The sequence below is a fragment of the Protobothrops mucrosquamatus genome, unplaced genomic scaffold (assembly GCF_001527695.2).
Source record: "Protobothrops mucrosquamatus isolate PMUCROS unplaced genomic scaffold, P.Mucros_1.0 scaffold640, whole genome shotgun sequence".
Taxonomy (NCBI): Eukaryota; Metazoa; Chordata; class Lepidosauria; order Squamata; family Viperidae; genus Protobothrops; species Protobothrops mucrosquamatus.
Window position 1 is genome coordinate 501,694 of NW_015386932.1, and position 13,956 is coordinate 515,649.

The following is a 13,956-nucleotide window of genomic DNA, read 5'->3' on the forward strand; positions in this document are numbered from 1 at the left end:
TCCACAAGTCTTCGAGTGGCCAAGATTGGACATTCCTGATTTAAGAGATGCAATCATCTAGCAGTTTTAATTTCTTCTAAATGAGTAACCCTCACATCACTGAGTTGTGAATTCCCCAGGCTTGCAGGGAAGAGCTCTCCACAACCACCTTCTTCTGGGGTCCTGTTCTTGTTCTTCATGTACAAGGAGCTGTGTGACCTCCTGTTTCAGGTCCCCTTCTTTGAACTGATGGCTGGCCTCCATCCATTGCAGGGCTCCTGAGCGCCTTCCCCATGTTTGGGTCCTCGTTCTTCTACATCCAGAGTTGCAGCAGCAACACCATCATTTCGCCCTGTATCCTGGCTGTGAATCAGAATGGGCTGAATTTTCTCCACAAGGAAACTCACGTGGGTGTTGCGTGTTTGTTCCTTTGACCTCTCAAGAGGATTTCTTCTGCTCAGATCGCTTGCTTGCTTTCTGCTAAGGAAAGGAAGCTTGGATTTCATGCCACTCCTGGGGGAAACCCTGCAAGTGATTTGCCAACAGATGATCCCACAGGATAATAAAAATGATGGATTCTTCACTGCAAAATATACGGGATCTCTTCTGCAGCATCAGAACAAAGCTCCCATTGAAACAAGCCAGGAACAAAATTGACCATTACTACATTAGAATGTGCAAGTAGACAAGCACACACGCCCAGTCACATTCACACGGTGCATGTACTAAAAAGGAAGAAAGAATAGAGAGAGGAGGAGTCCTCCAGGATCAACCGGGTAGAAGGAATTTGGAGATTCCAAAGAGCTGTTTTGTGTTAGACCCTCTGCAGGAATGTTCTTGACTTCATGCAAGACCTGAATGAGATGGACATGAATGTCAATTGGCTGCATCCAGGATGTGTGGGGTCAAACACCAGCTCGGGGCCTGGACTTCTCTGGTTCTTAGCCACGGGGGTCAGGGAGGGTCTGGGGAGACAGAAATGACCTTGTGGTTTAGCTTACTCGCTCTTCTTCTAAAAGTTTTCTCCTCTGCTGTTCTAGGAACCCATCGTGACATTCTCTCTGAAGGAGATCCACTCTACTCGCACCCAGAGACCTTCGGCCGGATCCAGCTACCCCTACGTGGAGATTATGCTGGGAGACTTGATGTCTCACAGGATCACACAGCTGCAGCTGAAACAGGTATAGCAGAGGAAACGCAGGTCCCAGAACAGGCCCGCAATTTCTCCACTGCAGGACTTGGTCAAGGAGGTGGTTTATGGATTTGAGGCTGTCATTCAAATTAAAAAAAAAAAGTTAAAGAATTGCTTCTCAGGGAAATTGTTGAGGAAACTAGAGAGGTTTTCTTAAGACTTAAGCTGGTTTTTGTGCACAGCCCCGTAAATGTGTAGTGAAAATTTTGGGTGCTCTTTCTCAGACAAAGCAGTTGTCAGGTTTTAAGCCAAGCACAAAAGAAAACAAAAAAGTCTGACGACAAGTAAAATAACTAAATAAAAGAATAAGATGAGAACGATGCAAACCATTATTTAAATCGATCCCTAGATTTGATTTGATTTTTCAGGCAGAATTCTTGTTTTTTTTTTTTTTTGTTTGTTTTAATTTAGACTTCCTGATTGTTAAGAATACAGCAGGTCTGGCGGGGGTTTTCAGAATATTGGCTCCATGATATGTTAAAGATGTATTTTGACTTTGTTGGAAATATGTTGAAACTCTGTGAAGTAAGCTTAACTCCTTTCCTTCCTTTCTCTTTCTGTCTCTTTCTGTCTCCTTACCTGTCTCCTTCCATTGGCTTTGTGAAGCTTAACCTTCAGATGGTAGGTGTTTTCCTCATAATAATACTGATAAGGTATTGGGCTGCAACTTTTGAAGTGTTCCAGATGTCTCACCTGTTTATTTTGTTGTCCTGACCCCCACATCTGCCAAGTAGGGCAAAATGGCTGTCCAGGTTTTATCGGAGGGGTAGGGCAGGCGGGTGTTGATCTAGGATCCGTGAGCTTAGCATGGGGGACAGCATCAGAAGTGCTGAAACTCTTGAGCGAGTTGAATAGGCTGACCCACCATGGCAGATCATGCAGCTTGTAAAGCTCTGAATAAACCCTTGAGAGGCAGGTTCTGACATCTGTTGTGTCCTCTTTCTCCCCACAGGGCCTGGAACTGTGTCGTGTCATTGCCACCCACATGGAGAGCCTGCTGCACGCACGTGAAAAGCAGCTGACGCTGCCCCCAAGTGAGATTACTTTGTTGTGACTGGATCTGCTGTTCTGCGTCTCTCTCTTCCAGATTCCAGAACAGATCCCGGCGCAACTGGAAGATATATCTGAGCTGTAAACAGCTCATCCTGTAGGTTTCAATGACATCCCCCTTGTCATCTCCAGATTTAGGGGTGGGAAGGCATGGATGTGAGCAAGGAGACATCAGGGCATTTCATCCTGCTGGTTTTCCCAGCTCCCTTCAGATGCTGTATTGGAACAGGGATCATCTAACTTAGGGGCAATTCCAAATGACTCTTGGCAGCATCTTGTATATTTTTCATGTGGACTAGAAGCATCTTCTGATGTTTCATACAGACTATTCTATATTAACCAATTTACTTGGCCAGCAAAATGTCAGCCACACAACACATTCTCTTTTGGGTGTAAATTGGTGTTTATGGCCAAAGCGGGAAATTATTTTGCTGGTAGCAGGCCAAGATTTCCTTGGCTCAATATTCCGTTTCCAACAGCTGATGGCCAGATGTTATATAGAGATGTCTGAGCAAAACATGATGGTGATTCAGACTAAATATATGTATAAAAAAGTTTTTAGGATTTTTTTAAATAATTATTATTCTCCTGCTTCACGGTATGTCTCCCCAAACTGTAGCTCTTTATTTATTTGTTAATAAAAGCTGTTGATCCATCTTTAGAAATGACATTCTGTTTCATATTAAGGTAAGATATGGCAGCTGTACAAAATAGCGGCTTTGGAAATAGCACATCAGGTTGTGAAGAGAGACTCAGGTTGTCCTCAGCTTACGACCACCTGTTTAATGACCGTTCAAAAGTATGACAGCATTAGTGTTCATGCTCTGCACCTGTATGGATGGGGTTTCCCATTTCCATCTTCTGCTTTTGCACAGTCGCCGGTGCCGTTGGGATTTCCTGGTGGCCTCCCATCCATGGAAGTCTTTGCTCTGCAGAACTGCAAGCGGGGCTCACACGGGCAGCACTTTGGCCGCCCCTTCAGTGGTGCTTCTCAGCTTGCTCTGTGTGCACAGCCAGGAGGCCCTCACTGCCAAGAGAGGCGAGGTTTTTTAAAATTTTATTTGATTTAGGTGCTGCCCGTCTCCTTTAGAGGGGACCCTGGGCAGCTTTTGCTCTCTGCACTGCCAACCAGGCCCTTTTGGGGCTGCAAGCATGCTCCCAAAGGGCTGGCTGGGGATGATGGGACTGGATCCCTGGTTGGAAGTATCTGGAAAAGAAATTTCCCATAACGCTTCGCGGTTGCCAGAGTCTCCTCCGCAAGGCATCATGGGAGGCGTTGCAAAACGGCACCAACTCCTTCGCTGGCAGTCACTTTGGCCGGTTCTCCGCGCGCGGATTTCATTTCGGCCAATCAGCGAGCAGTCTTTTCAGGTAGTTCTGCCTGGCAGGGAAAGCGTAGCCAATCGGCTCCAAGGTGGCCACGCCCCCCACCGTTACGCGAGTCTCCCAATTTAAGATTTCGTCAGGCTCCTTCACGTTGCCTGGCGAGCGGCTGCGTGCTTTGTGCGCCTGCGCTCTTCCCCGGCTGAGCATGCGGAGTGGGGCTCCTTCAAGGCCCCTCCAGCCGCTCTTTCACTGATTTGATTTAAGGCCACCGCAGGGAGATACCCGTTGCATAACGTTCACCGAGGGGCGCTTTGCAAGCATCCGGAAACGCCTTCCTTGATTTGCATTTTCTTCCGAAGAAAAAGACGGGGGAGGGGCAAACAGAGTATCCCGAAGGAACATTCTGATGCTGAACCTCTCCCGCGTGCCGCTCTACCCCGCCGCTCGTTGGTGACGAGCGCCGCATGCGCAGAGCCCGCCCGGCCAGGAGCCCGCTTCCTTTCGGAGTGCGGCCGGGGCGGGGCTTGGCCACGGCTGCGCAGTGACGCGCGCCGGCGCCTGCGCCTGCGCGGGAGGCGCGGCTTGCGCTCTGAGGAGAAGGAGGAGGAGGAGGCGGAGGATGCCCTGAAGTTATTTATAATGTCGGGCCGGCCGCGGGTGACGTAGCGCGCCGTCCGGGCAGCCGGAGCAGCAACAGCGGCGGCCGCCTCGTCTCCTCGTTCGCCATGAAGGCAGCCGGGCCGGCGCTGCGGCGGGGGACGGACTCGGGCGACGCGTGGTGAGGGCGGGCGAGCCGGTCGGAGCGCGGTGAGTCCGGCCGAGCAGGGCCTCGGCGCCCTTCCTGCCCTCCCCCCCCGCCCGGGGGGCCCCTGCTGGGGGCGACTGCCCCGGTGGCCCTGCCGGGGGTCGCGGCCTGAGCCGCCCCCGGGGTGGAGGGCGCCCCCGCGATCCCTCCTGACCACGTGACAGGCGGAGGGGGGGAGCCTTGGGGACCCCACCAGGAGCAGCCCCCTCCCCTTTTTGGGGGGGCTGGTGAGCAGCAGGAGGCAGAATCTGGGGGGGCAGACGTGGAGGGGTCTGCAGAGGAGGAGCTGCCCCCCCTTTGGTGGGCAGAGGGCGGGGGAGGGGCGGCAGGAGCCGTCTGAGTCACTTTGCCCGTCCTTCCCGTCGGGGAATCCGCGTGGCCGGCGGGGGTGCCGCGCTCCGTGCCCGACTGGAAAGGGGTAGCGGCACAAGGGGGTCCCTGCGGGGCGGGGGGAGACCGGCTGCTTGGCTTGCCTCGGTCAGTAAGCAACGGGAAGGGGCCTGGGGTCTTCCCCCTTCCGCTCAGCGCTTCCTAAGGTTTCTCATCCACGTGGGACCTTAGAGGCGAAGGGGGGCTCCTTTGCCCCTTGCCCGAGGAAAGGCTGGCCGGAGGGGTTCCCAGGGGGGACAAAGTGGCGCACAAGGACTTTTTCTCGGCATCCTGACCGTCTTGTGTAACTTTTTTCTCCCTGCAGGTGAGATCTCCGAGGTCTTGGCACACGTTGGGGAAATAAAATTGGTGGCTGCAGGTGGAAATGCTGGGCTCGGCGCCCGACTCCTTTCAGGGCTTGGGCTGGAACTGAACACGTAGCTTTCTCTCGACTCTGGGGGAAACTCTTGGAAGTGGGGGGCATCCTTCCCATCCGGAAGGGCCCTCGATTGGGTGGAAGCCAAGCTGTAGGCCTTTGGCTTTCCTTTCTCCCAGGGATCGTTCTGCAACGCCAGACCATGCCGTGAACGTTAGCGGGCCATCCCACTCACCAGCCCTTCAAACTGCACCTCAGGGAATTTAGCCGAGGGCAGCGGTGACCAGGGGACTGGCCATGGCTGGGAGTGGATATACGGACCTACGAGAGAAACTCAAATCGATGATGCCTTACCGAGACAACTACAAGAGCAGCAGCAGAAGCAAGAGCAGGCGGGATCCTGCTGAAGCCCCCTATGGAGCTGGGGGGGGAGCTCCCGAACGCAAGCGCAAGCACCACGACTCCGACTCCGAGCCCACCGACTCCGAGGAACCCTCACGGGAGGAGGAAGAGGAAGAGGAGGCCCGGAAGGTCAAAAGCGGCATCCGGCAGCTGCGCTTGTTCAGCCCCGAGGAATGCGTCAAAATTGAAGCGCGCATTGATGATGTGGTCTCCCGGGCCGAGAAGGGCCTCTATAAAGAGCACACGGTGGATAGGGCCCCACTCCGGAATAAGTACTTCTTTGGGGAGGGCTACACCTATGGGTCTCAGTTGCAAAGGCGAGGCCCCGGGCAGGAGCGACTGTACCCACGGGGGGAAGTGGATACCATTCCTGAGTGGGTTCATGACCTTGTCATCCGTAAGCTGGTGGAACACCGGGTCATCCCCGAGGGCTTTGTGAACAGTGCGGTGATCAATGATTACCAGCCAGGGGGCTGCATCGTCTCCCACGTGGACCCCATCCACATCTTCGAGAGGCCAATTGTGTCGGTGTCCTTCTTCAGTGACTCAGCACTTTGCTTCGGCTGCAAGTTCCAGTTCAAGCCCATCCGGGTCTCCGAGCCGGTCTTCTTCCTGCCCGTGCGAAGGGGGAGTGTCACTGTACTCAGGTAAGGAGAGGCCACCCAGCAGGCTCCCCTGAGCTTGGACTGTGCCTCGGCTCCCTGCCCGGTGACTCGGTTTGCTGCGTTTGCAGTGCTCGAGGTTGTCTGAACCCTTTTCATCTTTATAAGAGCCATTTTTCCTCTCTGCGGTGCGGGGAGGGGCAGCCTGAAGGAGTAGTGGTTGGCTGCCATATTGGCTGTAGAGATTCCTTGATGAGCCACAAAGGACTTGGTTGGTTCAGTCTGCCTTGATGTAAGCGGTTCTCGTTTATTGAAAGGCTGATTTTCAAGCTGTCTTCTGGGAACTTTCAGAGTCTTCTAAGTGAGGCTTAGTTCTCAAGCTCTGTAGCGATGAACAAGCATCACTTTTAGTCCCCTCACTAGTATGCTGTTGGGCACATAGAAGTCGTTTCACAGCACAGACCCAGATTTGTGTAAGCTAAGACCAAAGCCTGGTTGATGAGATGAACCAAGTGTGCCATTTAGATTGGCAGGACGTTTGAGTTCCAGACTTGGTATGGAGTGACTTCACAGAGAGCAGGCCGAGAACTGTAGAAGCCGAAGGAGGCTTCGCGTGAGCAGCATATGCGGCATAACCGTAGAATGCAGTTCATTTTAAGATAAGTGCAGAGCTGTGTGTTCAGAGGAAGAATAGTTAGAAGAAAGAGCAGTGTGGGGAGAAAACCCCAGAAGATCATCCTGTAGACATCAGGAATCAAGGCAGAAGAAGGGACATTCTTCCCTACTGCACACACCCTCTGCAAAGGGTTGTGTGCATTCGCGCCTCTGCCGGAAATGTTTCGGCTGCCAGGGTGCCCCATCCAGCTGAATCCGAGCCTAATGACTTATTTGCATTCAGAATGCGAATTGGAGGACGACATGACTGTGATCAGTTCCCTACGGCAGCATTTTTAAAAACAAAACACAACCTCTGCAGTGCACAGTAAGGCAACGGCTGCCATAATTGGAAGCAAATGAAGGCTGGCAGGCTAGGCGTGAGGGTCTGTTCCAGTGAATGGTTAACCTCTGGCTTTGACCCATTGGAAGGGCAGGCTGAGGGACTTGCCTACCAGGCTCATCAAGGAGGGCCGAGACGTGTCCTTTCCTATCAGGTGGATTTTGCAGAAGCGCTTAGTTCTCTAAAACACAGCTGCTTTTTTTTTTTTCTGGAGGAATGTGTGATCATTCAGCCGTCCTATCCAGAGCAGTTTCTGCTAAAGCTGTAAAGCTGCAACTGGAACTTGGCAAGCATTGGCTCTTATTTTTTTTCCCCTGTACATCCCACCACTTTTAACGTCTGATTCTGTTTCTGTAAAACCGAGGAGGGAAGACAATCCTGGATAATAAAGAGATAGTATTGCCTGTGACAATTAGCGCCTCGTGAAGATGCTGCTTCTTCTTCTTCACCAGCGCTAAGTGTGAAAGAGTGCAAAATGCTGGGTCAGGACAAACTCGTGACAAACTGTATTTATAGGCTTGTAAGCCAGAACCAGTTTTCTGCCAGGATGAGTCAAGCCTCCCTAATGGTTTTGTGTTGCCATGGTAAATGGAGGGCAACCAATATTTGGGGGGCCTGAGGAGTGAAAACTTCTCACCCTTGGAAGTGGTCCTTCAGGGGTAAGGTGATCCCCTGCTTGCCTTGGTAAGCTGATCTCCACAGTCTGGGAGGAAAGTCTCTCCGTAGCATAAGCACGGAGGTCTTGCACAACAGCCCAGGTGCATCAATAATGAAGCAAAAACCAAGAGTTATTTCCAGGGTGTCTTGCACATATTAACTAAAGTTCCTGCAGGAGACAAAGTAGCCTCGGCTGTCAGGAAGAGGCCAAGCCTCCGCAGGGAAAAATTAACTGTAGCAAAGGAGTTTTAGGCAGGGTAATAGCTGGGAATATACCTACATAGCTTATTTGCGCCTGTAGCAAAAAAAAGTATTCTTGTTTAGCTGGCCAATTTGGTAATTGAACTCTCTAGAAGGAAGTTTCTAATTCACCTGTTTATATCTGCATGGGACAGCCAACATCCCCCCCAAATACCAGGGGGATCCTTATCAGCACAGATAGCTGAGCAAGTGTTATTTTCACAGCTTTTGCGTTCTGTCTAAGAGTTGCTTCTGTGGGGTGGCAGGTGTGTCTGTATTTGGACCTTTTTGTGGTTAATTTTGGCTGGGGAAACCCGTAGCTCTGGCTTTTCTAATCTCTTTCCTGTGTCAAGCTGGGCCTTATTTATGAAAAGATGGATGCTTCTTTTTGCCAGTTTCAAAGCCCATCTGTGTTTCTTATTGCCCATATTGGGAGAAAAAAGGGTTCTAACCAAATGGGGAGACCTTTGGAGAGCAGATTTATAAAATCACCTGTATGGAGAGGTTGCTTGACTGTTCAAGATAACCTTTGTTTCCTCTGCCAGTTTTCCAAGGCAACCAGTAGGTTTTTTTTCCTAGGAGCAGAAACCTTGTACGGTTACAATAGGGCCAAGGGCACCGTGCAGTGCCTTGACATTCATTTCCTGGCAGGCTGGTTTCCAAGGTAAGGGGCAGACATCTATCCATTAAATGCCCTTTAAACAAGGAATTTACTTCAGTCTGTGGGCTGTAGCTGCATCGTTCTCATGCGGTCCCTTAAAGGCCTCCTGCCTTTAAAGTTGCAAGTTTTGCAGGTTCAATAAGGGGACCGCTCCCATTTCTTTCAGGCTTTCTTGAAGCTACCAGAGGGGTCTTCAAATTCAGCCAGTGAGCCGGATCTGAACCTTCGGCCAAAGAAGTAGCAGCTTCTGAATAGAGCTGCCTTGAGGAGCTGTAGAGAGGAGGCTAGGTAGGCAGGGACAGGTTCTTAATCCTGTTTTAATGAGAGGCTTCCTGGCAAGGTAGCATTCAACAGAAATTACGAGAAGCCGTCTGTATTCTTTTTACATAACTTCCAGTGGATGGAGTGTTGATCTCCATTGGGTTCCCACGGTTTCTAGTGTTCAGTACCGCAGCTTCTTCAAACCCGTCTCCTGGTTCTTCGGCATGCGACTTCTAGGCTCTGCTTTCTAATATTTACAGCTGCGAGCTTGTTACTGCATTTCTGTGGCTTGCCGTAGGAGAGGACAAGGGTTCCACAACGACACCTAGCCTTTGCAACTGATCAACCAAGTTGGAATGTTTTCTTTCTCTTAATAGGTAGCCAAGAATTTTTGCATTAAGGACAAATTGGAACAGTTCAGTTTCTATCCGGTTCTGGACAAAGCTTGATTGTGGACGCCGAGTGGACCTGATGAAATTATTGAGAACATCACCATATGGTGACACTGTTAGAATAGCTGAGATCATTCATACTGGAAGACAATGTATTTGACATGTGTTTCCACTGCAGGCCAAAGTTGGATTAATAGCCATGACAGTTCCAGTGGATCTTAGTAACAGAAGTAGAGTCTTAACCATACTGGCCTTAACTACAGCTTTATAAGGGTTTTTTTTTTCTTTTTCCGTTCAGTCATATCCAGTTCTCAGAAACTGACTGGACAAGTCCCTGCAGTTTTCCTGGCAAGATTTTTCAGAAATGGTTTGCATTTCCTTCCTAGACCTGGGAGAAGTGAGTAGCCCAGGGTCATTCAGCTGCTTCATACCCAAGGCAGGACTAGAACTCAGGTCTTCCTGATTTCTGGCCTGATGCCTTAACCACTACTCCAACTGGCTCTCATAGAGAAGTTACCAGGCTGCAAATAAAACATTCTCTGTAGGAGTTAATCTGAGACCCTTTGAGGGTCTTGCCGCCCAAGCCGTAGCAGCGGGTTATAAGAGAGAAGATAACCCCCCATATTGTCATTTCTGTCTTCCTGTTTCGGCCCAGTCTTTCAATTTGTGCTCACCTGTTTTGCCTCAAATTGGTTTCATTCTGTTTTTACTTTACACATTAGTGTTGCTTAAAAAACATGCTGAGATACCCAGCCTTGGTATTTTCTTGCATTTAGGTGTGCCAGACATGTACCAATTAGTGCCAGTTAGTACTGACCAGATAGCTTTCAAAGCAAGAATTGGAGTTTCATCTTGAAACTTTCTCAGGATTGGTGTTGGTCCTGCAAAACTTTTGTCTTAGTGCATTTCCTTAGGCTAAAGAATACCAGTGAGTTTATGTTAGATGACCTGTCTTAGCCCCTTGAAATGCTGAGAGCCTGGCTTTTAGACTACAGATACTAGATTACACTAGCTGTGTACAGCCAACTATTCCTGAGTGCGGAAATGTGTTATTTTTTCACAGAAAGATCTGGCACTGGTATCTAGCAAAGGTAGGTTTTTCTCTCTTGGTTGGTGCATTAGCGTCTTGATGATGCTGTCATGCAAATCCACCCTGCCAAGGCATTTCAAAGGCACATGGTTTTTTGAACTGCTGTCCCAATACCTCTGTGGGAGCTGTTGCGCTCTGTGGTCTTCCATCTCCTCTATCTGACCTTTTGTCAGAAAGGGACTAGAGTGGAATATCAGGATATAAATCAAATATCTTTATTACAATCTTTGACCAACCTAGGATAACAGGCTATTGACAGAGGATAGGAAAAGTTAAAGCAATTTGATTGGAAACTTGGAGCATGCAAGAGACCCTACTTGTGGTGGGCCCCAGGCAACAACTTTTTCTGCAAGGCCTGCCCAGCCATTGTTTGAAAGAGGCAGCGTGTTTAGCAACCCTTCCAGGAGCAGCCTTGGTCCTAGACCGGCCGAGAAGATGCCCAAAGTAAACTCATTTGCTCTAAAATCCCTTTTGGTGTGTTTTTGTTTCACACAGTGGCTACGCAGCTGACGAAATTACACACTGCATTCGACCACAGGATATCAAGGAGAGGAGAGCCGTGATCATCCTTCGGAAGTGAGTGGCGGAATCTCTTCAAAGAGAGAGCTATTTTCCTGTTCGTCTTTAAAAAAAAAAGCCACTTTTACTGGTTTCTGATGCCACCTTTGAGTTGGTACAATTGATGCTGACTCGTCCATGTGCGCTTTGTCCTTCTGCTTTTCAGGTGCTGCCTTTATTTAACGGGAGGACTTGTTGGTCCTTTCTGTAGCAGCATCTGATGAATCGCCAAACCACGAGAAATTGGGGTTGGGGAGGCGAAGAAAGGAGCTTCTTCGCACACAGATGTCTTGCCTTATTTTTTAAGAACTTGAAACTGGGGAGGTTGGAAGCATGCTGGATTAGAGCTTCTCAGTCTTGGCAACTTTAAGCTGTGTGGACTTCAGGTGCCAGAATTTCCCAGCTAGTACACACCAGCAGAAGGCAGAGGCTCCGTTTCGCAGGTCTTAGTTGAGTTCGGAAACTTCCATGCTTCAGCCGTTTTACACACAAGGAAAACTCAAATTAAACTCAACCTTGTGGTTCGACTAGGGCATCACGCTGTCGCCGTGAAAGTGTGGACAGTCAGATGCAGCTATCCCAGGATCTATGCATCTCGCTACCTAAGTCTTCTCCAGGCTGGAACTAGATTAATTACTGCGGTAGTCCAGAGGGAAGCAGTGGTGGCATCTTATTTTCGTTAACCTTTGAGATTAGTGTCCCTGGCAATTTGTATTGGGAAAGCTGCTAAAAAAGAGCAGGGAGGCTTTGAGGCTTGCACAGTAATAAATACCTTGCAAGTTTATACCTCGTCATTATGCTCCTGTAAGCACTTGAGGTTACAACAGTGGAACAAAACCTGGAATATAAACTAATATGATGTATCCGAAACTAAAAAGCCTTTTATGGAAGAGTGGCAGCTCAGGGCATCTTCCTACAAAGAGCATTCCAGGATCTGAGAGCTCCCGATACAGCTTGACTTACAACCACAATCGGGCCCAAAATTTATGTCGCCAAGTGAGAAACTTGTTACGTGAGTTTTGCCCCGTTTTACAACCTTTCTTGTCACAGTTGTTAAGTGCGCCACTGCAGTTGATTAGTACCGTGGTTGTTAAGTGAATCTGGTTTCCCCCTTGACTTTGCTTGTCAGAGGGTCACAAGAGGGGTCATGTGACCCTGGGACTCTGCAACGGTCATGTGAAAAATGGTCATAACTCACTACTTTCAGCGCCATTTTAACCTCAAACGGTCACTAAATGAACTGTTGGGGACTGCCTGCGTTGCACACTGTAGCCAGACCTCCGCTAGCCAGTCAATTTCTAAAGGGTCTCATTTGTTGATCTCAAATACCTGGACAGGTTCCTGGGGAGAGAGGCGGCCCTTTATTGCTTTAGAACCTCCACACCAGCCTCTGGAGTTGTGCGTGTGAAGCCTCCACTGCCTCCGGTGCCATCACACTCTCCCTGCTCCCGGGAACTTCTGCCGGTCAGCCGCTGGCCCTGCACTCATCCAGCAGTGCCGTGCCAAGATTTTTGCACACGTCGCAGTCCTGGAGAGCCGGCCTTTGCCAAGAGAGGGTCTGGCGCTTGTTTGGCTGGAGTGGAAATTCCCTTAAGCTGCCTGGTTACCAGTGTGGTTATAAACACTTCAGGGCAGCTGGGGGGGTGGGGTGGGGTGGGGTGGGGGGAAATCTTCTTGTAGGCCAGGAAAGCAGCTGATGAATCTGCAGCAGAAGAAACAACCGGCAACAAAAAATGTGCTTAGTTTATAGGGTAAACACAGACCAAAAACGCTTCAGTGCAGCCCGCTTCTCTTGGCTTTCGTGAAGGATTGTGAGAATTTTCCCCTCTCCTCTCACTGTGAGGCAGATTGGACTTGGCAGCCTATCTGAATGTTAGGCTTGGTACGGGAAGATCAAGGGGGCATCTCAGTTTATTGCCATTGGCCACGATTGCACTTTTTGTGGCTTCTGAGGTTTCATCCCTTGGAAACGATTAGCAACCCAGGAGGGGATAAATCCAGTGGACGTACAGGGGGTGCCCGTGGGAGGGTTGGTGCACTGCGTACTTCAGCCCCCCAAATCCTTCAGGGCTGCTCGGACAGCGGAAGAGGGTGTCCTGTCCCCGAGCACTTGGCCCTCAGAACAGACTGTGTGGTGTGAGGTGTTTTGTGTGGTGAGTCACACCTGGTAACCGATGCTGTTGTGCTGTCTAATGCTTCCAGAACCAGAGTAGACGCCCCCCGGCTGGAGACCCGATCGCTGAGTAGCTCTGTGTTGGTCCCTGGCTATGCTTCGGACCGCCTGTCGGGGAGCAATCGGGACCCCATCCTGAAGCCAAAGAGGTCCCATCGCAAAGCAGACCCCGATGCAGCCCACCGGTAAGAGGCTCACATGAGGCAGGCTGGCGTTGGGGGGAGGGCGAGACTGTGGTCGGGGGGAATCTCTGCCTCGCCAAGCGGTCCAGAGACGCGGGTCTCTTTTCTTCCCGCAGACCTCGGATTTTAGAGATGGATAAAGAGGAGAACCGGCGCTCGGTCCTCTTGCCGAAACACCGGAGGCGGAGTCACTTCAGCTCTGAGAACTATTGGAGAAAGTCTTACGAGTACACAGAAGACTTTGAGGAAGAGGAGGACGAGGAGGAGGACGAGGGGAGTCCAACACGGAAAGTGAAAATGAGGCGGCATTGAGGAATCCTTGTACACACACACACATCCTCTTTCCCCAGTCTTAGAGGTGATGAGACTGGCCTTCAGGCTGTGAAATTGGATCTTTTCCCTCTCCTCTTGACCCTCTCTTAGTTATTTCTCATTTAGCTTCAAGATTATATTGCCCCTTCCTGTTTTATCTTGAAAAAGAGCTGGAACAAATCTGGCTTGCTTCCTTCTTTCTTTCCTTCCTTCTTTCCTTCCCTCCCTCCCTCCCTCCCTCAGCATCTACGCTGACTAGGATGTATGTGGTACTGCCTGCCCGCTTTCCTCAGGGCAAGTGGCCATGCCTCATAGCAGAGACAGCTTTTTTT

General features: G+C 50.2%; 2 protein-coding genes across 2 annotated transcripts in view; both read left to right on the forward strand.

Annotated features, from left to right (window-relative positions):
• Positions 1-2,225, forward strand: part of MYO15A (myosin XVA) — a 49,773-nt gene extending 47,548 nt beyond the window's left edge. Inside the window, 3 exon segments of the mRNA XM_029284477.1 lie at positions 253-386; positions 1,020-1,160; positions 2,124-2,225. Coding sequence (XP_029140310.1) covers positions 253-386; positions 1,020-1,160; positions 2,124-2,225 — 377 coding nt within the window.
• A 3,169-nt stretch (positions 2,226-5,394) lies between these two features.
• Positions 5,395-13,624, forward strand: ALKBH5 (alkB homolog 5, RNA demethylase). The gene is made up of 4 exons (XM_015817846.1): positions 5,395-6,146; positions 10,895-10,975; positions 13,160-13,315; positions 13,429-13,624. Exons 1-4 carry the CDS (start codon positions 5,395-5,397, stop codon positions 13,622-13,624), a joined length of 1,185 nt encoding a protein of 394 aa, XP_015673332.1.
• Positions 13,625-13,956: the final 332 nt, after the last annotated feature.